The sequence below is a fragment of the Eptesicus fuscus genome, chromosome 19 (assembly GCF_027574615.1).
Source record: "Eptesicus fuscus isolate TK198812 chromosome 19, DD_ASM_mEF_20220401, whole genome shotgun sequence".
NCBI lineage: Eukaryota > Metazoa > Chordata > Mammalia > Chiroptera > Vespertilionidae > Eptesicus > Eptesicus fuscus.
In genome coordinates this window covers 72,641-95,142 of record NC_072491.1, presented here as the reverse complement: position 1 = coordinate 95,142, position 22,502 = coordinate 72,641, and the positions used below count along the sequence as shown (strand labels likewise).

At 51.1% G+C, this 22,502-nt stretch overlaps 2 protein-coding genes across 4 annotated transcripts; one reads left to right on the top strand and one right to left on the bottom strand.

Moving 5' to 3' along the window:
• LOC103302651 (zinc finger protein 7) lies at positions 1-13,008 on the bottom strand. Of its 3 annotated transcripts, XM_054708528.1 has the most exons (8): positions 12,889-13,008; positions 11,467-11,692; positions 11,320-11,364; positions 10,801-10,978; positions 8,609-8,725; positions 2,077-2,310; positions 463-594; positions 1-112 (listed from the first exon to the last, which is right to left on the bottom strand). In XM_054708528.1, exons 2-6 carry the CDS (start codon positions 11,554-11,556, stop codon positions 2,261-2,263), a joined length of 480 nt encoding a protein of 159 aa, XP_054564503.1. In that variant the 5' UTR covers positions 11,557-11,692; positions 12,889-13,008; the 3' UTR covers positions 1-112; positions 463-594; positions 2,077-2,260. The 3 variants fall into 3 exon arrangements, with proteins under 3 accessions (XP_054564503.1, XP_027992489.1, XP_054564502.1); XM_028136688.2 differs by lacking the exons at positions 1-112; positions 463-594 and having other exon boundaries at positions 2,249-4,629; positions 10,801-10,927; XM_054708527.1 differs by lacking the exons at positions 1-112; positions 463-594; positions 8,609-8,725; ... (2 more) ...; positions 11,467-11,692; positions 12,889-13,008 and adding an exon at positions 6,159-6,176 and having other exon boundaries at positions 2,249-4,629.
• Positions 13,009-14,110: 1,102 nt separating this feature from the next.
• Positions 14,111-16,743, top strand: RPL8 (ribosomal protein L8). The gene is made up of 6 exons (XM_008159688.3): positions 14,111-14,199; positions 14,441-14,587; positions 14,668-14,809; positions 15,225-15,443; positions 16,241-16,356; positions 16,550-16,743. The coding sequence occupies exons 2-6, from the start codon at positions 14,450-14,452 to the stop codon at positions 16,706-16,708; spliced, it is 774 nt and encodes a 257-aa protein (XP_008157910.1). The 5' UTR covers positions 14,111-14,199; positions 14,441-14,449; the 3' UTR covers positions 16,709-16,743.
• The last annotated feature ends 5,759 nt before the right edge of the window (positions 16,744-22,502 follow it).

The window sequence follows — 22,502 nt, the reverse complement described above, 5'->3', positions numbered from 1 at the left end:
TTTGTCATCCAGTTAGGAACAGGTGGTTGAGATGTTCTCCATCCTACCCTGGCCAGGTAGCTCAACTGGTTAGAGCGTAGTTCCAATATACCAAGGTTTCAGGTTTGATCCCCTGTCAGGGCACATATAAGAATCAACCAATGAATATATAAAAAAGTGGAGCAAATCAGTGTTTCTCTCCCCCCTCCCTCTCAAATCATTTTTTAAAAAAATCATTCTTCACTCCAGAATCGTACAAAATCAGGTGGTAGGTGGGTGTCAGCTCTAACTGTTACAGCTCCTTTGGCTCAGCGCTTGTCAGGCTGAAGTGGGCAGACCCCGTACACCCACAGGATTCACCCAGGCTACAAAGGAATTGTCTACCCTTGTTTGTGGTTGATCATCATGGACCTGAGGGCAGAGGCTGGCCTTTCCCACCTTTGTCCCAGGCCTGCACAGGGATTGATGCACCTGGAAAATTACCTTTCAGTTGTGTCAACTTTATTTAGATCCTGTGGAAGCTCTTGGTAGTTGTTCCTCTTCTGTGGGTCTCTGACTTCTCAACTTCAAAGCCTGGATACTCCTCAGATTCATCATTGATTCACCAAACATTTCCTGGGATGTGAGTATAAGTCACACACACTGGGGATACAGGTACGTAAACTCACTGGGTTCTGCCTTGCTGCAAACACTTTGGGGAGTTTCCACAAACCTCAAAATAGTTACAACCGAACATCATAAATCAAAGTTCAATCTAATAACTGACAATAAAAGCAACCAGCTTAAAATTATGGGTTTAATTTATTGACTCAAAAAGGGAAGTCCAAAGTATTTTAAAACCTATTCTTAAACAGTGCTGGAAATCCTTAAAATGAGTTCAAATTTACTGAAGCCCAAATTGGGGAATATAGCATGAAAGGAGAGCTGGGCCGGCGGGGCTCAGTGGCTGAGCATCAACCTATGAACCAGGTCAGGGTTTGATTGCTGGTCAGGGCACATGCCTGGGTTGCAGGCTCAATCCCCAGTGTGGGAGTGCAGGAGGCAGCCAATCAATGATTCCCTTATTGATACTTCTATTCTCTCTCTCCCTTCCTCTCTGAAATCAATAAAAATATATTTTTTAAAAAAGGACAATATTTCAAAACATCTGGTCTGCTTGGTAGGCATTCAAAACACCCAGTCTTATGGCCTCGGTGTTTGATTAACGCCTCAGCACCACACAAAACCAGGCTTTGGACTGGGTTCACCAGCCCTTCATCCAGGACCATGGCTGTGCAGACGCAAATGCTGAAGGAGATTTAAGGTAGAAGTCTCTGGCCTGCAGTTACTGTTAGGGGAAAGAAGGAGCATCATGTCCAGCTGGAGTCTGGAGGAGTCCATATAATCCTCCATCCTTTTGTCCCTCATTACCCAGGAGCAGACAATGGAGGTGGGATCCAATGAAGAGGCCCTTCGGTGCACAACAGTACCAAGTGCCAGCAGATGGCAGGAGTGTGCCCTCTCCACTCAGGACCTTGGCTCCAGAACCATTGTTGGGTGGCCTAAAATATTTACGGCCCTTTCAAATTGGGCCCACCCATCCAGATGTGCCAGCAGTGACCACCTAGGCGAGCACAGCAGCTGAGGTGGGGACACAATGAGCATAACCTCTGCATAATGTACAGAAGTCCCTGGTCGTCTGGCACTGACCATTCCAGACGCCAGTTCTGGGTAGAGTAGGGATGACTAGAGAGTTGGGCCCACTGATTTCATGGCATCCTGGCACGAGGTGGAGGACCTGTCAGGCAGTGATGGATAAGCAGTAACAGTTGGTGATCAGGCTGACTGGCTCCACCCATGTGCTGGAAACGCAAACTCACATAAACTCAACCACCTCGAAGTCCACTGCTCCCAACAAAAGCAGAAAGCTCAGGAACCTCCTAATGCAAACATGGGGGCCAGCAAGTATTTTCTTCACCTGACTAAAATCCATAGCCTGCTACAGCCTATGCCATGCACGGCGATAGAAGCGGCAAGGTCTTGGGGACCTGCTGTGGGTTTGACCAAACCAGTGTGATGGTGACCCAAATTGTCAAAACAAATCCTGAAGTGACTAACCTGTGTCCCTCTGGGATACCTGTCCACATGTGGAAGAAATGGCTCCTCCACTGGGATGAGGGTATCTCAAATATTGCCCCTCCGATTGTGGCAATGGTACCAAAGGTTAGCAGGTCTCAAGCCGACTCCTGGCCCCTGGACTCCTTCCCAACTGGTGAATCCAGGACACTGGACAGGGAGGGGGTCAATGTGGCAGGTCTGTCTCATCCAGTGGCCTCCATTGCAGTAACTGCTCTGTGAGACAAAGTGAATGAACATGGGCCCAGCCTGTCAGTCAGATTAATCAAAGTGGCTTGGCCCATGTGGAAACTCAAGTTGACCCTGGGTGGCTGCATGCCTGGGCTGCTGAAGGGGGAAGAGGTTTAAAGAAAAGGAGTCAGGTGAAGGCAGAAGGGAATTCCAAACACTCCTCTTCTGATTTCAGCGCATGCATGCTCACACATCCTTACTTAAGCCAGTCTGAGTGTACTGTTGCTGAAGACACTGAGCACCTCATTGGGCAGAGCTCACAGGACTTCAGGCCTCAGCTGCAGAACCTGGGTCATCCCTCTGCGCACTCAGAACTCTATACAAGACTGCCCTGATGCAAGGGACACCAGGTTATGGAGTGGGATAAGATCAGAATCCCAGCAATAAACACATTTTGTATGAACTTGGATACTTTTAAAAGAGCAATTCTGAATCTTTACTTTCTAACTTGTTAGTATCAATGATCCCATATAACTTAAGTAGGTTAAGGCTGTGGGTTTATTCCCACTTACACACATTTAAAGAGGTGAGTGGTCTATCCCATATGAATCTTCTGATGCTGAGTGAGCCTTGAGCTCCGATTAAAGGCTTTGCCACATTCGTTACATTTATAAGGCTTCTCTCCAGTGTGAATCCTCTGATGTATAATGAGATGGGAGCGCCACCTGAATATTTTCTCACATTCATTACATTTGTGTAGTTTCTTTACAGTGTTAGCTTTTTTACGGCTCACATGGGTAGAACCCTCCAGGGTGCCCCCATATTCATGGTACCACTGGGCACGTGTGTGAATCCTCTGGTGCTCAATAAGGTATGAACTTCGACTAAAGGCTTTCCCACACTCACTGCATCCATAGGGCTTTACTCCAGCATGAATTATCTGGTGTTGGAAAAGGGTTGAGTTCTGACTGAAGGCTTTCCCGCACTCACCACATTTATAGGGCCTCTCCCCGGTGTGAACCCTCTGATGAATTGTGAGCTGTGTGCTCATACTGAAGGCCTTTCCACATTCTAGGCACTCATAGGGTTTCTCTCCCTTGTGGATTCTCTGATGGTAAATGAGGCTTGAGCTCTGGCTGAAGGCTTTTCCACAATCACTACACTCATAGGGCTTCTCTCCGGTGTGAATTCTCTGGTGCTGAATCAGGTGTGAGCCCTGGACAAAGCCCTTCCCACACTCATCACATTTGAATGGTTTTTCTCCAGTGTGAGTTCTTTGGTGGCGAATAAGCCGTGAGCTACAACCGAAGGCTTTTGCGCACTTGTTGCATTTATATGGTTTCTCTCCAGTGTGAATCAGCTGGTGCTGACTAAGCCGAGAGACCCACCTGAAAGCCTTCCCACACTCATCACACTTAAACGGTTTCTCTGCAGCGTGGATTCTCTGGTGTGCAACAAGGCTGGCACCACCCAGGGTTCTTGGAACTGGAGGCTTCTCCCCAGCGTGCATCAGCTGGTGCTGAGCCAGGGTTGAACTCTGGCTGAAGGCCTTCCCACACTCCTGGCATGAGTAGGGCCTCTCTCCAGTGTGAGTCCTCTGGTGTCTGACCAGCTGAGACTGCTGGCTGAAGGCCTTCCCACACTCACGACAGCCATAGGGCCTCTCTCCTGTGTGCACCCTCTGATGGTGGATAAGGCTGGAGCTCTGACCAAAGGCTTTTCCACACTCCTCACACCTGTAGGGTTTCTCTCCAGTATGAATTCTTTGATGCTGAATAAGTTTTGAGCTCAGGCGAAAGGCTTTCCCACACTCTATGCATTTGAATGGTTTCTCTCCAGTGTGGATTCTCTGATGCTGATTAAGCTGTGAGCACAACCTGAAGACTTTCCCACATTCCCCACACTCATATGGCTTCTCTCCATGATAGTTTCTTTGATGTTTCCCCTTTAAGCAATCAGATAACTTTTTCTCGCACTCCTGACATCTGTTAGATTTCTTCTGTACACCGAAGTGAGGCAGAGCCATGAATCTGAAACTGCTGCCACACACATCGCATCTTCGAGATGGCCCGTCTACAGCAACCCCCTGACTTTTCTCAGGTTGACAACCCAGGCTGACATGTCCCTGTTTATCCTCCTTGGCAGAGGTCTTCCTGGGAGCCACAGTCTCTGTGTGCAAGTGGTGTTTCTGAAAGAGAGAGCTTAGCTTACTCTCTGGCCAGACCTCAGAATCACAAGTGTCTCCAAAGCCAGGACTCTGAGGATAATCCCAAGGGGGGATTTTGACCATCGCTGTCAGGGATTCCGATTTTAGCATGTGCACATCTTCACCAGCCTGCTCACCATCAGTGCTGATTGTAGAATCTGAAACATACAGGCAGGATAAGGCTCCTTCTCCCAAGCTCACAGAAAGGACAGAGGCTGAGGTGGGGATCATGACTAGGAACTGAGCTCCCTCCTAGGACACCTGACATGCAAAGACACTATCAAAACTTGAAACCTTTGACAGTTCTCAAAATTTGGTTTCATTCATACTTTTTCTTTTACACATTCATTTAACCACAGTGTACTCGGCTGAGCGCTAAGAGCCACTCTCCCACAGGGGGCTACATCAGTAGAGGTTCATTCTGTGGGAAAATGGTGTGAGGAAAAGTCCATGAAGAATGTAAGCCCTAGATGGTTTGGCTCAGTGGATAGAGCATCAGCCCGAGATTCGGGTCAAGAGCATGTATCTCAGTCACAAGGTTGATTCCCAGCCCCAGCTGGAGTGCATACAGGAGGCAACTAATCGATGTGTCTCCCTCACATCAATGTTTCTGTCTTTTTTCCCCCTGCTTTCACTCTCTCTAAAAATCAATTGAAAAACTATCCTCAAGTGAGGATTACCAACAAAAAAAGAAAGTGAGCCTGATAGAGTGGGGGGTTTAGCGAGAGGCAGATTTAGGCTGAGAGGTCAGAGGAGGTGGTGAGGAATAAAGATGAATTTTAAACTTAAAACAGAGGGATGGCCGAAACCGGTTTGGCTCAGTGGATAGAGTGTCGGTCTGCGGACTGAAGGGTCTCGGGTTCGATTCCCGTCAAGGGCATGTACATTGGTTGCAGGCACATCCCCGGTGGGAGGGGTGCAGGAGGCAGCTGGTCAATGTTTCTCTCTCATCGATGTTTCTAGCTCTCTGTCCCTCTCCTTTCCTCTCTTTAAAAAAAATCAATAAAATATATTAAAAAAACACACACACACAAAAAAAACAGAGGGATGGGCAGGTGCTGAGGAAGACAAGGCAGGAAAGCTAATGAAAAGTGTACAAGGGTGAGGCCGAAGGGCTAGGCATGGGCCTGTCTCCTGGTTGGGCTTCTGAGTGCAACCCAAGGCCAGAACTCTGCTTGCTCCAGGTCCCTCTCCCCAATTTGACACCTGACCATGTCCCTTGCCAGTCTGCGCCTCACCTTCCCCATATGGATTTCTCCTTCCTGTGCATTTCTGTGGGGTCCACCTACCTGCCAGCTCCCACAAGCCTTCCTGACATTCACTTACCCTCTGGACTCTCCACATAGGCTTCAACCTCCTTCCTACTCTGCAATCCCAGGAAGTGTCTTTGCTTAAGTCGGACCCTGTCATCCCTAATCACCTCCAGGGCCCTCAACAGCCTATGGCTGTCCCACAGTGAAACCGCGGACCCAGTGACAGGGCTCTGCTGACACCTCACATCAGTGCTTCAGCAATGGAGACCCATCTCTATGTCAGTCCTGGCGTATGGAAGGGGCTGCATGCAAGCTAGTGAGGTCAGTAGTGGATAAGGGGTGTGTGGGTCAGAGAGGTTAAATAGTTCACCCATGGTCACACAGCTTATGAGAGACTAAGGAATGAACCCAGGTCTGTTTCACCAAACACACACCTTTTCAACATCTCTGTGCCCTTAAGATGTGGGACATCTCCTGCCTGGTCCTCACTGTTTATCGTTTCTGCACAAACAACATTGGCAAACCTGATCTACCAACAGGTCAGGAGCAGCCATAGAGACGAGAAAACGGACAAGTACTGCTCTCCTCTGCATGCTGCTTCAAGGCAGAGGCCCCTATGAACAGCCATGAAGGAGCAGTTAAGGATGTCAGCACTGCCTGGGCCTCCTGCAGCCAGATGAGGACACTGGAAACCCACCTGGCTGCCTCGAAGTCCGCCTACCTCTCTCCTGTAGCCAAGTCTGCAAGCAGCAGTTAGTGACATCACAAAGGTCTTGCTTCCCTACATGCCATATCCCTAGCAACAGTCTCCTACATACAGCCAGCAGGCTCCTGTCTGGCTCAACATGCACATGTTCCTTCCCTTCAGGGTCACAAGTACAGCCCATCTCTTCCTGTCCCCGCTTACTAATGGCTACTCCTCTGGCAATGACCCTCTCCTCACTAGCCCAGCTAGGCTCCTCTGAGCCTTGGTCAACCAGGCCTCCCCCTTGGTATGGAAGAACAAAACACTAGCGTGGCTTCTAACAGCTCCAAGTTGCATCCCTAGGATGACACCAACCCTTTTAAAGCATCTGCATGAGAAAACTGGAGGATGCTTGTTCCAGCCAACTCCCAAGAGCAGGGCCCGTCAGCAAGCCAAGTGTGTCACATGGACCTGCCTTTCTCTTCTGTGATCCGTCACACCCCATGCCTGGCTCCATCACCTCTGAGCAAGTGGAAGCTGAGTTAGCTCTCAGTGAACTCTGACCTATTGCCGTTGTCACTCGGACTAAATTCTGTCCTCACCACTGCAACTATGACACTAACCATGAAGTCCCCAGGGGGCCTCGAGTCCTGGGACTGGGCTGGCTGTAATGGTGGCGGCTGCAGGTCCTGCCCTTTCCCATGACCAGGAGGATCCTGGAATATGAGCTGCATCAACCAACAATATCACATCTTGGGCATGTTCTAACACGTCCCACAAATGGTCATCCACGAGGCTGTCCTCTGCCCTGAACACCCAGGTCTGGGAGCAGCTCTAAGTCTCATCGCAGGGAAATCTTCTTGATGCCTAACCACTAGGAAGGTCACCTCCATATGTGAACCACTTACTAAGGAGCTCTGGCTCTCCTGCCATGGTGCCAGCCTGGCCTATGTAGCTCAGGGGTCAAGCACTGACATATGAACCAGGAGGTCATGGTTCGATTCCCAGTCAGAGTACATACCCGGGTTGCAGGCTCAATCCCCAGTGTGGGGCCTACAGGAGGCAGCCAATCAATGATTCTCTCTCACCACTATTGTTTCTAGCTCTCTCTCCCTTCCTCTCTCTGAATCAATAAAAACATATTTTTTTTTTTTTCAAAAAATCTCGCCCTAACTGGTTTGGCTCAGTGGATAGAGCGTCAGCCTGCGTACTCAAGGGTCCCAGGTTCGATTCCGATCAGGGGCATGTACCTTGGTTTCAGGCACATCCCCAGTAGGGGGTGTGCAGGAGACAGCTGATTGATGTTTCTCTCTCATGGATGTTTCTAACTCTCTCTCCCTCTCCCTTCCTCTCTGTAAAAAAATCAATAAAATATATATCTTTTAAAAAAAATCTCTCTCCACCCTGGAAATGTTTCATGAGGGCTGGGTTTTAACTGAGCCAATCTGTCCCTTTACATCTAGCACGTCAAACTTGCGCCGGGCGGGCTGCATGCTCGCTTTTTACACCTTCCCAAAAAGGGTCAGAAAGAGGTCTGGACAGGAAAGCCCTTGTTATGAGCTGATTGTGCCCCCAAAAAGGTGTGCTGAAGCTCCAGCCCAGAACCTCAGAATACGAACTTATTTACAAACAGGACCCTAGAGATGGAGTCTGTTAGGATGAGGTCACACTGAAGTATGGAGGCCCTAATCCAATATGACTGCTGTCCTTGGAAAGACAGACACGGACGAATGTGCTGGAGGCTGGAGGACTGGGTGATGCAGCCACAAGCGGAGGAACACCTGGGGCCACCAGAAGTTGGAAGGATCCTCCCCTAGACTTTAGAGGGGTCACAATCCTGCCAATGCCTTGATTTTGGACCTCTGGCCCCGAGACTGTGAGAGATTAATCTTTGTCAATTCAAGCCTCCAGGCTCTGGTGCTTTGTTATGGCAGCTCTGGAGCCTGACCTGAGAGGCTAGGGTCATCTGGGATCCCAGAAGTTCTGGAGGAAGCGCAACAGTACCAGTGACATGATGTTCACCCGAGAGGCTGCTCAGAACCAAGATTACTCCTTCTCTTGCATCCATGTTTGTATCTTAACAAGAGTATTGGTAAGATGAGGGACTTAATAAAATCTGGTTTAAAAACAAACTCGCGTGGTCATGTCTAGGGTCTGCCTTCCCGGGCACAGATTCTGGGCCACAGGACCAAGCCTCACCTGTCTGGAGGGTCCTTCGTGCCTCTCTTGCCTCTGTTCCCTGCAGGTCAAGGACCCATGGCTCCTGCCCTTGCTCCAGCCGGGAGATCAGTTCAGGCTTGAAGAGCAGAAATCCTGCTGTCAAGGTGACAAAGGAAACCACATTGGTGCTTCTGGGAATGCAGCTCAGGGCTCAGTGCCCCCTGGTTTCCAAGAGTAAAGGAGTGGGAGGCTGCTGGGGTACAGGCAGAGTCTCTAAAGAGAGTATCATAGGGTTAGGATCTGGGCACAAGGGCCCTCTCTGTCTGGTTCAGTCCAGCTCCTGAAGCTAGACAGCAAGGGATGCCTGGACTCCCAACCCATTCCCTTCTGCTTCAAGGCCAAGATCCCCAGTGGACCCTGTCACCCAAGAGTTTGCCAAGAGGCCGCTGTACTTCAAGAAGAGAAAAGCCAGGCACTACCAGCAAGCCCCTCAGTTCAGAGGGCAGGTATGTGCTCCAAGAGGTAGGGGTGATTAAGAAACAAGACAGGAGCATTTGAGATCTTGCTTCTCAGCATAGATCATCAGTTTGGGTCAAAGAAACTCTTATTAAAAAACAAACGAACAAAAAACCCACCCTGTCTGAGTAGTTCAATTGCTTAGTGTTGTCCTGATATGCCAAGGATGCAGGTTTGATCTCCAGTCAGGGTACATACAAGAATCAACCAATGAATGCATAAATATGCAGAACATCAAATCAATGTGTTTGTGTTTTCTCTCTCTCTCTCTTTTCCTCTTTCTAAAAATCAATCAATAAACAAAAATTTGGAAAAAGGAAGAAGAATGAAAACAAAAGAACAACAAAAATAAAGCAATGAATGAAACACACTTTAAACCAGAAGGCAATGAGGTCCAGTCCTCACCCAGATACCCCCAGTCGTGCATCCTTGCACAAAGCAAGGGAGCCAGGCAGCCTGGGAAGCGGTGGAGACCTGTGGGCATCCATCTGACACCCTCCTTCCAGGCCATCAGCCCCATGCGCGGGCATCAGTGTGGTGAGCTCCCATCCCGTCCCTGTGTTTGGAGCTTCCCTCAGGTTCCCGACTGTGGGGATGGAGAAGGGCAGGCAGAGAGATCCCAGGCTGAAGTCCTCAAGTGCAGGCAGAACCCCACACTGAACAGGAAACATGTGTTCTCTCCAAGCACACATGGAACATTCAGAGAAACATGCTTGGGCCAGCCTTGAAGGTATCATGGTGCAGTGCTTAGTACCCCAGAACAACCAAAATGCAACGGAACATGAAAGTAACCACAACACGCAGCTCAAAACTATCAGCCACTTGGAGGTTCAGTAACGATTTACTAACCGGCACAATTTGTAGGATGCAGCTGAAGTAGTATATAAAGACAGAAGTTTACATTTTTAAATATATTTACTAGAAATAAGGACAGTAGAACACAAATAAGGTAAACAGTAAAACCAAGAAAGTGGAAACAACACAGCAAACACAAACACAAAGGAAGAAAATAATAAAAACCGGGCAGAATTCAGTGAAATAAAGAATAAGGACCTCCACACACCACTCCCCAAAGTTGAGCAAAACCAAAACCTGGCTCTTTGAAAAGATGAATAAACAGTCCTGGGGCAAAATCAATCAAAACACTGCCAAAAACTTACATAAGGAACAGCTGCAAACACAACAGAGCTTAAAAGTAAAGACGGAGAGTATTATGAATAAACACATGCTGAAAATGGAAAATCCAAGTGAATAGGTGAATTTGTACAAAAACTAGAAATGACAAAGGTGACAGAAGGAGAAATTCACAAGCTTGTTGGACCATAGACCATGAAAGAAGGGCTTCCCCAGGGCCCAGATGTTTCACAGGGACTTCTCCCAAAAACTTGACAAGTTCAACAAACTCCATCTATATAAATTCCTCCAGAGGTTAAAAAAGATAGCAAAAAAGCTATTTAGTTTGAATTCTATTTCTTACAAGTTAATCTCTTAGCCCAGACAAGAAGGAGGTTGTATTACCTCCCAGAAGTCCACATACCATGTGAGGATTAAACCCTGTGACGTGAGCAAATCTAGGAGCCTGGCTGGCTCACCATGACCCGTGCTAGGTTCAGGACCTGACCACAAGGCCTCCATATCACCAGCTCTGAAAGAGGCCTGGCTAGGCAGGTGCTCATCTATGACGCAGGGGGAGGGGTCCCAAGGTACAGCCTCACCTAGTCCGGCCACACTGCTGTGGTTCTCCAGCATCACCTCCTTGTAGAGGGCCCTCTGGCCAGGGTCCAGACACTGCCACTCCTCCCGCGAGAAGTGCACAGCCACGTCACCAAATGTCACAGCCTCCTGAAAGGACACACACCAGCACCCCAGGGACCGCTGGGTGCCAGCCCCATTCTGGGACCACCTCACGGTGTGACTCAGAAATGTGGACCACAGGGTTGGGCGAGACAGTCACCAGGAGCCTTGGGCTCTAAAATCAAGGACAGGGGCAGATTGGAGGAGGGAAGGGATCCAGACCATGGACCTACAACCCTCCACTCGAGAGCCTCAGGCAGGCCCGAGTCCCGGTGGGGGTTTGCTCACTACCTTGGGGATGGGCATGCCAGAGTCTGGCAAGGGCCACAGCGAGAGGCTGAAGCAGGATCTAGGCCCAGGCACAGTGGGCAGGGTGGGTACCCAGAGGTGGCAGAACCCTCACAAGAAGAGTGAGGGAATGGAGGCAGTCAGACTCCTACCATGAGGCTTGGTGGCTGAGTATCCATGTGTCCTGGCTGAGAAACCTGTTGACAGTTGTGAAAGGGTCAGAGGTCAGGATGCTGGAGGCCCCACCACCCCCGACATCCAGGGTAGCCCAGGGGGCACTGAGTTCTCTGATCCTTTACCTCCACTTCCAGATAGTCTCTGGCTGGGACACAGGGGGAAACCAAAGCAGCCACAGTACTTGAGCATATGTCCCCCGAGGCTTCGTTCATCCTTCAGAGCGTGTGGTGGTTGTGAATCACTCCACGAACACTTAAGGGGTGGTTGCCACTTGTGCCAGGTGCTCAACCAGGCAACGGGATGCAGCAGTGAGCAACGCACAAGGGCTCTGCCTTCACGAAGCACAGTCTAGTAGAGAAAAAAGTTTAGTAACCACCCAAATAAATGCAAAGTTAGAACCGTGAGGACACCCACATACAAGGAACTACGAAAGCATTTACAGTAGGATACTCTGCCCTAGCCGATTTGGCTCGGTGGATAGAGCGTTGGCCTACGGACCCAAAGGTCCCTCACAAGCCCCTGAGCAAGCGTTGTAAGGTCCTGGGTTCAATTCTGATTCTGGTCAAGGGCATGTACCTTGGTTGCAGGCTCCTCCCCAGCCCCGACCCTGGTCGGGCTCATGAAGGAGGCAACTAATTGATGTGTTTCTCTCACATTGATATTTCTTTCACTCTCTCTAAAAATCAATGGAAAAATATCCTCGGATGAGAATTAAAAAAAGAAAAATAAAGTAGGACACCCTGACTTACTGATGGGTGACTTCCTGGGGGAGTTAACTAGGCCAAGGAGATTGAGGTAGGGAAGGTGCTCCAGGCAACAGGCCCAGCATTTGCAAAGGGGCTCAGGCAGGAAGGAATGGGCCCAAGGAGCCAGTGGGGCCGGATCACAGGGAAGCACGTTGTGACTGGGCGTCAGAGTAGCTAGGAGTCTGACAATGAATCGTGGGGCAAAGGATTGGATACAGGAACCCCTCATGTAATCTTGGCCCTCTCCCCATGTCCCCCTGGTAGGTCGGCATGAGGAGTGGGTTTCCTAGTGGAGATTCTGGGTCAGGAGTGGCTTGTGGGTGGATGTCCCAGGCCGTGTGCACGCAAGACTGACTGGGCAGAAGTGACCATTGTCGGGCAGCGCTGGACCCTGATCCCCAGGAGAGAAGGGCAGCCCTGAGAGGCAAACTTCCCACCCACACAAGGAACAGCCCTTCCAGACACTGTATCTAAGTCTAGGTCTTCCAGGGGCCGTGAGGGGCAAGAAGGCCCTCGGAGACGGTGCTATGCAGGAAGGAGAACCCAGGATCCCTCTGGAGCAGGCTGGCGGGAAGGCCGCGCTGGAGCCTGCGGCACTCGTCCCCACACCTCCCGCCTCCGCGGGCAAGGCGGCCGCGGCTCCACCACATTCTCTGCCAGGCGCTCAGGGCCTCTCCAAGGCGCCGCGCCACCCGAGCTTCCCCGCCGAGCTGGGAGCGCGGGGCCCGCAGTGCTGGAGGCAGGCGGACGCTGGTCCGCGAGGGCACTCCAGCGGAGGGCGCGGACGCCGCAACTCACCCTCCCGGAGGCCCGCCGGGAGCTCCTAACGTGCAACGACGCCGGAAACAGGCCTCGAAACCCGCGCCAGCTGTTCCATTGATTTCCGGCCCTTCTGGGCGGCTAGGAAGCTTGGCCCTCTCGGTGGTTCCCGGCTCGTCCCCGGAGCGCCGGAGAAGGGGCGGGGCCAGAGCGCGGGGAACGCACAAAGCCCTGGGGAGGGGCGGGGCCCCAGCACGGAGGGGGGCTGAAACAATGGGGGGCGGGGCCAGGGCCCACGGAAAGGGTGCGGCCAAAGTTGAAGTAGGTCGGGGTCCCAGCGAAGGGCCGCGCCCCGGCCCAGGGGCGGGGCGGGGCGGGGCGGGGCCGGAGCCCAGGGAAAGAAATTCTCTTATAAAGACTCACTCTGGTTTAAGGAGAATAAAACTGAGAATATATATTCTTCTTTATTGAATTGAGAGAGAAAGGAACACCGATTTGTTGTTCCACTTAGTTATGCGTTCATTTGTTGAATCTTGTACGTGCCCCACCCGGGATAGAACCCGAAACCTTGGCTTATGGGGGCCTCCTTCGCTACCCAGCCATAAAAAAACTGACTTAGAAAAAAACACACTGACCCTGCCCTGCTGGCTGTCCCTCCAGGTCTCCAGGAAGCCCCCTCTCCTCAGCTAAGACCCCCACCTCCACCCCCAGCTGCTCCCTTTCCGGATTCAAATCCCACTCACCTCTCCCCTCAGGTTCTGGGTAAGGTCATGTTCCCTCGCCCATTCCCTCCTTCGTCCTGGGCCATGGAACCCCAGCTCTGCTCTCCCCATTTACTGGCTGGCTGCCCCTCTTCCTCCGCAGAAGTCGGACTTTGCCCTCTGTCTTCTAGACCCCGGTCTTCTCACTGTAAACCACGTTCCCCGAATCTACCCACCCGTTTCCTTTAAAGGGGACCTCGCCAGGCCAAGTCGGGAGCCCCCGACCCCGCGCTCGGTGTTAGGCAGCGTGACCCTGAATAAACCACCCAGCCCCTCAAGGCCTCCCCGATCGCTCAGTGGGGGGGTGCCCGCCCTCCGAGAGTCCTCCTTGAGGGTGGGGCGCCCCTCTACCCTTCTTCCGGGCCCCGCCCGCTAGACGATCGGGTGGCCTGAGAGCTGCCTGCTGGACCGGTCACTCCAGTGCGCCTGCGCAGGGGCCCGGGCGGCGGGGTAAGACTACAGGTTCCAGTATGCACTTTGCTTGCGGCCTCGGCGCCTGCCCGGAAGTTAAAGTGCTTTAGGCCCCGCCCCGGAAGATAAGGCCGCTTTCGGGCGCCGAGGATCCTCTTTCCGCCGCGCTGGGTAGAAGGTAAGTAGTGTTTTTGCTCTGACCGGTCCGCTGTTATCCGCCGCCATCCGCCGTAGTCCCCCGCCCTGAGGCCCGCGAAGGACCTAGGCTGGCTCCTGAGATGACTCCCGGGTGCACAGCTGGGGGTGGTGGCACGAAGCGGGCCAGGAACTGGAGGATGGAGCCTGGGAAAAAGGATCACTGAAGCCGGGTGGCGGGAGTGTCTGGGCCTCCCCGGGCGCTGACCGTGAGGTTCCCCCAGACTGCCGCCATGGGCCGCGTGATTCGTGGGCAGAGGAAAGGCGCCGGCTCCGTGTTCCGCGCGCACGTGAAACACCGAAAGGGCGCCGCGCGTCTCCGCGCCGTGGACTTCGCGGAACGGCACGGCTACATCAAGGGCATCGTGAAGGTGCAGGGCGCAGGCCGGGGCGGGTGCGGGCATGGGGTGCTCCGCTGGGTCCCCCACGCTCACGCCGCCTCGGCCCGCAGGATATCATCCATGACCCAGGCCGCGGCGCGCCCCTGGCCAAGGTGGTCTTCCGGGATCCGTACCGTTTTAAGAAGCGGACGGAGCTATTCATTGCCGCCGAAGGTATCCACACGGGCCAGTTCGTGTACTGCGGCAAGAAGGGTAAGCGTCATGCTTCGATGGGAGGATGGGGTTGCGTAGGGAGGTGCACCCCCTAGGTCGGCAGGAAAGGCATCCAGGAAGAAGCCTCACAGGGTGATCCCTGCTGGGCCGAACATAACCTGTGCGGTGGCCGGAGAATGGGGGAGGGCTGCGCTGGCCCTTTTGGGGTGTTGTGAGGAGGGAGTGGATTTGCGTTGCCTCTGGCCAGCAGTCGTTAATTAAAAACACTGTCCGGCCCGCCGGCGTGTCTCAGATTGAGTATCGACCTATGAACCAGGAGGTCACCGTTTGGTTTCTGGTCGGGGCACTTTCCGGGTTGTGGTCTCATCCCTAGTGGGGTGAGGCTGCTGATGGATGATTCTCATTGAAAGTGCCATCTCACCATACTAACTTTCCTGGCTGCTCCTCCTTGCAGCTCAGCTGAACATTGGCAATGTGCTCCCAGTGGGCACCATGCCTGAGGGCACCATCGTGTGTTGCCTGGAGGAGAAGCCTGGTGATCGGGGCAAGTTGGCCCGGGCCTCTGGGAATTATGCCACGGTCATCTCCCACAACCCCGAGACCAAAAAGACGCGAGTGAAGTTGCCCTCGGGATCCAAGAAGGTCATTTCCTCTGCCAACAGAGCTGTGGTCGGTGAGTGGCAGGCAGCAGTTGAATGTTTTGGGTCGCTTGTGAACAGCTAGCAAGTCGGTAGACCTGGGCCCTGGGACTTAACTTCCCACTCCAATAAAGTGTAGGCTTTGTAAGCTTGAGTACATACATAGTTTTCAAGTCGTAATATTTGAAAAGTGGGCACAGTGGTACCTGCTTCATTCCAGGGTGGGAGTTGAAGGAGACCAGGTTTAATCTACTGGACTTGTCTGCATTCTCTCATAACCTGGACTTGCTTGATTCCTGCCCCTACCTTCACCTGCTAACAACGTTTTCAGAGATGTGTGATTTCCATGAAATTGCCCAGTATGTGCATTAAAAAGGATTTGTACCCAGGTTTGTTCACTGTGCTGTTGGGCAACGCTTTCAAGTCCTTTGGCAAAACTGGCTGAGATATGGCATGATGGCTCAGCCATCATGTTGGGTTTCAAAGGTTGAGTGACCTGCCCGTGTCAGACATGGTACGGGGAGGGCTTCTCTGGAGAACCCTGGATTGAGATAGGCATTCCAGATGACATGGTATGGGTAAATGTGTGGCTTGGCATCCCATGGAGCCTGAAGAAGCTTGCTGTCAGTTACTGACAAGCTACAAGGGGGCTTCTGGGTGGTAGTTGGCAAGAGTTACTGGCACTTCTGTGAATTTTGTGATGCTGTATGACAGTACAGAGAGAAGGTGATTCGTGCAGGCGTTGGGGTGCTGAGAAGGACCCGGCAGGGGATATTTTGTCTGATGAGAGAATATGATGCACCTTTCTGAATTGCCTAATTATCCTCAACAGGTGTGGTGGCTGGAGGTGGCCGCATTGACAAGCCCATCCTGAAGGCTGGACGAGCCTACCACAAGTATAAAGCAAAGAGAAATTGCTGGCCACGTGTGCGGGGTGTGGCCATGAATGTAAGTAGCCCAGTAATAGGCAGTGGGGGGGAGTATTCAGGATACAGGGCCTGAGGCTGGTAGGCAGGTCCTTTGGAATCTCCTCAGGTGGGGGATTTGGGTGATAATGCATAGGTATAGGTCTCTTGATCCAAGCCCTCCCTTAGATAGATTGGGACCACCCCACATTAACACTACCTCTCTTTGTCTGCAGCCTGTAGAGCATCCATTTGGAGGTGGCAACCATCAGCACATCGGCAAACCCTCCACCATCCGCAGAGATGCCCCTGCTGGCCGAAAAGTGGGTCTCATTGCTGCTCGTCGGACTGGGCGTCTACGGGGAACCAAGACTGTACAGGAGAAAGAGAACTAGGGTGGGGGGGCTCAATAAAGTTTGTTTTCCTGCCACTAAGCTGTTCTGCCTGTGGTTTCAGAGGGAGGTGTTCTGCTGGGAGGACCACTGAGCAGAGGCAGCTGGAGTGGAGGTGGGGGTGCTCAATCCAATCACACCTTCACGTTCCTGGAATCCCACCAGCATCCCAACACATGGACCTGTGTCCTGAGCACTGGGAGAAAGTAGGTGAGAGTGGATGTCTGAAGCCACAAAACTCTCCTGTGATGAGAAGATGGAGTTTCTCAGAACAAATGGGCTTCCTGTTTGGCCACAGCTAATGACACCTTTTCCTACATTTTCTGACAGTTCTATCAAAGGTGGCAGAGGCTGCTAAGCAGGCACCAAAGTGAGACCCTAACCCATCAGCCATTAGGACCAGGACACTCCCAAGAATCTTGCCCTTGTGAGCCAGGGAAAAGGGCTGCAGGGCACTAACTGCAGACAGGTGCACTGGCTGGCACTCCATGATGACCACCTACCTGAACACGGTCACCTCAGCCATTCTGTGGGCTGTGCTGCTGGGACCCTCCTGGATGATAAGGCCTTCCTGTGACTGTCAGGTGGCTCCTTGTTCTCATGATCCAATCCATCTTCAGTGTGGGCCTTGCCCCCATTTCTCAGCCTTTCCTTCCTTGTCCCTGGGCAGTCACCCAGCAGGGCTAGCATTCTCCTGTGCAGAGAAACACCTGAAGGGAAGAGCATGAGTCTTCGTTACCTACAGTTAAGTGACCTGCTACAGCGTTACTGCAGGGGCCTTGGCCAAGAGACTGGCTATCAAGAAGGGATGCTGCAGAAGCTCTCTGGTGCTGGGGGAGGTCCTTTGGCTAGGTAGAGTGGACACGGCCCATTTACAGGGGTTGACTTTGACCCATAAGCCTCCTCTTGAACTTCCTGGGTGATCTCATCGTCTTGGTGACCCAAATGATTCTCTGGCTTCCTCTGTAAAAGAAAGGCCTGGTCTTCTCTTGGTTGTAGCGCCTTTAGCAGCTCCCTAGAGAGTTTCACTGAAAAAGGATTGCTGTAAAATGTTAGTCTTTGAAATTGGTCCACAAAGCCCCACTCTGAACACGGTCCCAACTGCACCCAGTGGCAGCATCCCGACTTGTTGCACTCCAGTTCCAGTTCCTGGAGGAGTCCAGCCACCGAGATGTTGGAGCCGTTTCCCAGAGCGACCAGGGCGCAGGGGGCGGGGCTTACATAACTTCCGGCGGGTTTCAATTGGCGGGGCGGGGGGCGGGCGGTGCCTTCTCAGGCCTCTGCTCCATGGCTGCGGGGAGGTGAGTGTGGGCCCTACTGGGCGGGGCGGAGGGCGGGCCTCCCTGGTGCGAACCTCCCCTCGCAACCGCCCAGGGGTCGGCCACACCTCCCGCATTTGGCCCCCAAACCCTGACCATCGTCTCCAGGCCCGGCGTCCCCTCTGCGTCCAGGGCTCGCGTCCACCTTGCCGACGTTTACCCGCCCCCAGCGAGGCCGGCCTTCCCCTTGCGAAGCTTCCCCCTCCGCCCGGGTCCTTCAGGTGCAGGGTCTGCGCATTCCCTTCTTCCTTTGGCCTCCAGCTCCGGGCATTTAATGCCAACACACCTCCTGGCCACTGCCACTGCCCTCTGTGCGCCTCCACTGACCCCGTGCGCTCCCATTGCCATGCTCTCCCTACTGTCCCTCGTGGGCCCCCACTGCCGCCCGGAGGCAGTCCCCAAGCCCATCTGTGGCGCCGCCTCCTCCCCAGTCCGCCTTGCATCCGGCAGCCACATTCCTGTTTCTCTTCTTTGTTTGCTTCATGGTTTTGAGCATAGATATATAGATAGATAGATAGATTTATAATTTTAGAGAAAGGGAGAGGGATGGAGAGAGAAACATCAATGAGCTGCCTCCTTCATGCCCCCTACCTGGGGTCAAACCTGCAACTCTTGGTTCATGGGTTGAGTCCAACCACTGAGCCACACCTGCCGAGTGGCTGCTTGTCTTTTAATTTTGTGGTATCTCGTATCGAAGTTTTTTTGGTTTTTTTAAATGTATTTTATTGATTCTTTACAGAGAGGAAGAGAGAGAGGGATAGAGAATTATAAACATTGATCAGCTGCCTCTTGCACACCCCCTACTGGGGATGTGCCCACAACCAAGGCACATGCCCTTGACCGGAATCGAACCTGGGACCCTTGAGTCCCCAGGCTGACGCTCTATCCACTGAGCCAAACCGGTTTCGGCTCGAAGTTTGTTTTTTTTTGATGGAGTGAAATTGAACATTTCTGTAATGGCTATAAGCATATTTGCAAATACTCAGGTCTTCGGCCTGAAATATACTTTTGTGTGCCATGGAAGGTAGGGAGCTAACGGTTTTCCTGTGGAAACAATGGTGGCAGCACCATTTGTTGCATGCTACCCAGCTGCTCATGTGGCAAATGTGTCGTTAACGTGCACTCTGCAATGTCCTGTCACCTTCCCCCCAGGCTCACACCCACTCTGTTCCCACAGCCTCAGTAAGTCGAAGGCACACCTCTGACTCCCTTACTGGTGTTTTGGCATTGCTGTGGTTGATCCTGGATCATTACTCTTGTGATACTTAGAGTCATTTTTTTCAGATGTCCTGTTGCAGTTTTGATTGCACAGAAGTAATAGATTCATTGGAGGAGAGTTGACTTTGTTGTGGTATTGAGTCCTATTTATGAACATTGTCTTTCTCTATACGTCTTTTTAATGTCCTTCAATAAAGTTTTATAATTTTGTCCATAAAGTCCTTACATATATTTTATTAGTCTTCTTAGGTGCCGGCTATTAGTGTTTGTGGCTGTTGTCAGTGCAGGTTTCTGGTTTCTGACTGTATCAGAGCGGTACTGGCATGCTCTCCACTGCTCTCCTATGGGGCAGTCCTGTCGAATCGTTCCAGCCGTGGGTTGAACATCTTGGATTTTCTCTATGGATGATCTTATCATTCTCTTAACAATGGGATTTTATCTATTCTCTTCCAGTCCTTATGGCTCAGATTTCTTTTTGGTCTTGGGCCACACTGGGAACCACTGCTGTGTGTGTGGTATGTACTTAGTTCCCGTTTCCGTTCTTAAAAGCATTTCTTTTCTTTCTCTGTGGCCCCCAGATCCTCACATTGGCCTTGCCAGATGTTTGTGTATTATTAGCAATTTCAAGGAACCAATGTGGAGATTATTTACTTATTGACATTGTTTTCTTTTCTTTCATCATCTTTTCCTGAATTGCTTTCTTATACTGTGCCTGATTTCTTGTTAAATGTTTAGATTATTTATTTGAGTCTCTCTTGTGTTCAAATTAGTGCGTTAAGGATGCACATTTTTCTTTAGGGAGCCTTTTTTGACATTTCTACCTTATTTTCTGTTTTTGTTTTTCTTGGTGGGGGTACTTTTTTAATTGTGTTTCTAGTATAAAAACAGTATGGTCAGAGAATATTTTGCCAAATAATCCAGCCTTTGTAATTTGTTGACACTGTCTTTGTTGTCTGGCATGTGTGTGTTTTTAAATAATAACATGCATCTTGAAAAAATGTGTATTCTTCATGGTTTAGGTAAAATTGTTAATCCACGGTTTTCTGAGGAAGTGTGGTAAAATCTCTCATTCTCAGGACGCTTGCCAGCTCCTCTTTGATGCTTCAGTTAGCTTTGGATTTTTACAGTTTGAGCGTTTGTTGGTAGTTACATGTTTGCAATGACAGTTTTGGGTTTTTTTTTTTTTTTTTTTTAATATGCAGTGTTCATTTTTGCACCTGTCCACCGCGCCCCAGGTGAGCATCCATCCTCCCTTGGAGGTATGAGGTCTCCACCCAGGGCTTCCCTTTCTGCTCTGCCTCAGCAAGCACTGTCCAGTGTGTAGGGTCCAGTGTGTGCAGCTAATGACTGAGGAGTTTGGGGGAAGATGTCTATGGGCCAGCACTGCAGCCCTGGAGGCGGCCTCTGCTGAAACCCAGGTCCACTCCATCAGCCTGAGTGTTTCGATGGGATGATTCCTGAGCTGAATCTCCTACGTGGGAGAGGAGCAGTGTTGACGGACAAGAAGAGGGAAGGGCATCTGGGTGAACTGTGACCCCCGAGAGCTCTGCTCCCGAGAGCAAGCAGGGTCAGACAGTGCCAGTCACTTCATCACCCCCTGCCTCTGCCAATTCCAGACCATGAAGGGGAGTGCTGAGGGAAGACACATCCCCCCGTCAGCAGCTGGCACATGAGCTCCAGCCCTGTCTGGTCCATGTCTGTGCACAGGAGGCTCGGTCACCCAGTCACCAGAAGTGCCCGCAGGGAGGCGCTCTCCAGTTCACTGCCATAGACGTCCTGCCCTTCTTTTTTTTAATATATTTTATTGATTTCTTACAGAGAGGAAAGGAGAGTTATAGAGAGTTAGAAATATTGATGAGAGAGAAACATCCATCAGCTGCCTCCTGCACATTCCCTACTGGGTATGTGCCCGCAACCAAGGTAGATGCCCTTGACCGGAATCGAACCTGGGACCCTTTAGACCGCAGGCCGACGCTCTATCCACTGAGCCAAAACCAGTTAGGGGAGGTCCTGCCCTTCTTGATGATGTCCTGGGAAGGAACACCTGGCTCCAAGGACTTGAATTCTCTTATGTAAATGTGTATATTTGAATATAAATACTTAGAGAAATGGGACAAACCCTAAGTTTATACAGCTCAGTATATATATATTTAAATATGTTTTTATTGATTTCAGAGAGAGGAAGGAAGGGGGAGGGAGAGAGAGATACAAACATCAATGTTGATAGAGAATCATTGATTAGTTGCATCCTGCACACCCCCACTGGGGACCGAGCCCACAACCCAGGCATGTGCCCTGACCAGGAATCAAACTGTGACATCTTGGTTCATAGGTCCGCACTCAACCACTGAGCCACGCAGGCCAGGATAGCTCAGTATATTTTTATAAAAATAACACCCTTGCCGTGGCTGGTTTGGCTCAGTGGATAGAGCGTCGGCCTGCGGACTAAAGGGTCCCGGGTTCGATTCCGGTCAAGTGCACATGCCCGAGTTGTGGGCTCGATCCTCAGTGGGGGACGTGCAGGAGGCAGCCAAGGGATGATTCTCTTTCATCTTTTATGTTTCCATCTCACTCTCCCTTCCTCTCTGAAATCAATAAAAATGTTTAATATATCTATATATATCTCTATATCTATATAGAGATATAGATATAGATATAAATATAGCAGGTTTAGCTCAGTGGATAGAACGTCGGGCCTCAGACCGAAGAGTCCCAGGTTTGATTCTGGTCAAGGGCACATACCTTGGTTGCAGGCTCATTCCCCAGACCCAGGTCAGGGCAAGAGCAGGAGGCAACCAATCAATGTGTTTCTCTCACATTGATGTTTCTCTCTCTCTCCCTTCTTTCCACTCTCTAAAAATCAATGGAAAAATATCCTTAGTTTTTCATTTCACTATTTTTTAAATATACTTTTATTGATTTCAGAAAGGAAGGGAGAAAGAGACAGAAACATTAATGATGAGAGAGAATCATGGATCGGCTGCATCCTGCACACCCTACACTGGGCATCAAGCACGCAACCCAAGCAAGTGCCCTGACTTGGAATGGAACCGTCAACTCCTGGTTCATAGGTCGACACTCAACCACTGAACCACCCTGGCTGGGCAAGAGGTGTCTAATTATTTTAAAGAAAATACTGTTGTGCTTGTCATTGCAGCAAAACACCTTTGCTACTGTCACCGTTGCTATTTCCTCAATATGAGAAAATTCGCACTGTAAAGAATTCTACGTATTTATATATTGTAAATGTTAAAAAATTA

What these genes read in the sequence shown, in the direction of transcription:
- LOC103302651 (XM_028136688.2), bottom strand. Translation starts at nt 11,556, where the DNA reads ATGAACGAAGCCTCGGGGGACATATGCTCAAGTACTGTGGCTGCTTTG. An exon ending in CTCAGCCACCAAGCCTCATG is followed by an intron (nt 10,928 to 11,319) that starts GTAGGAGTCTGA and finishes GTGTCCTTTCAG; the next exon opens with GAGGCTGTGACATTTGGTGA. An exon ending in ACGAAGGACCCTCCAGACAG is followed by an intron (nt 4,630 to 8,608) that starts GTGAGGCTTGGT and finishes TGTATGTTTCAG; the next exon opens with ATTCTACAATCAGCACTGAT.
- RPL8 (XM_008159688.3), top strand. Translation starts at nt 14,450, where the DNA reads ATGGGCCGCGTGATTCGTGGGCAGAGGAAAGGCGCCGGCTCCGTGTTC. An exon ending in ACATCAAGGGCATCGTGAAG is followed by an intron (nt 14,588 to 14,667) that starts GTGCAGGGCGCA and finishes CTCGGCCCGCAG; the next exon opens with GATATCATCCATGACCCAGG. An exon ending in TGCGGGGTGTGGCCATGAAT is followed by an intron (nt 16,357 to 16,549) that starts GTAAGTAGCCCA and finishes CTTTGTCTGCAG; the next exon opens with CCTGTAGAGCATCCATTTGG.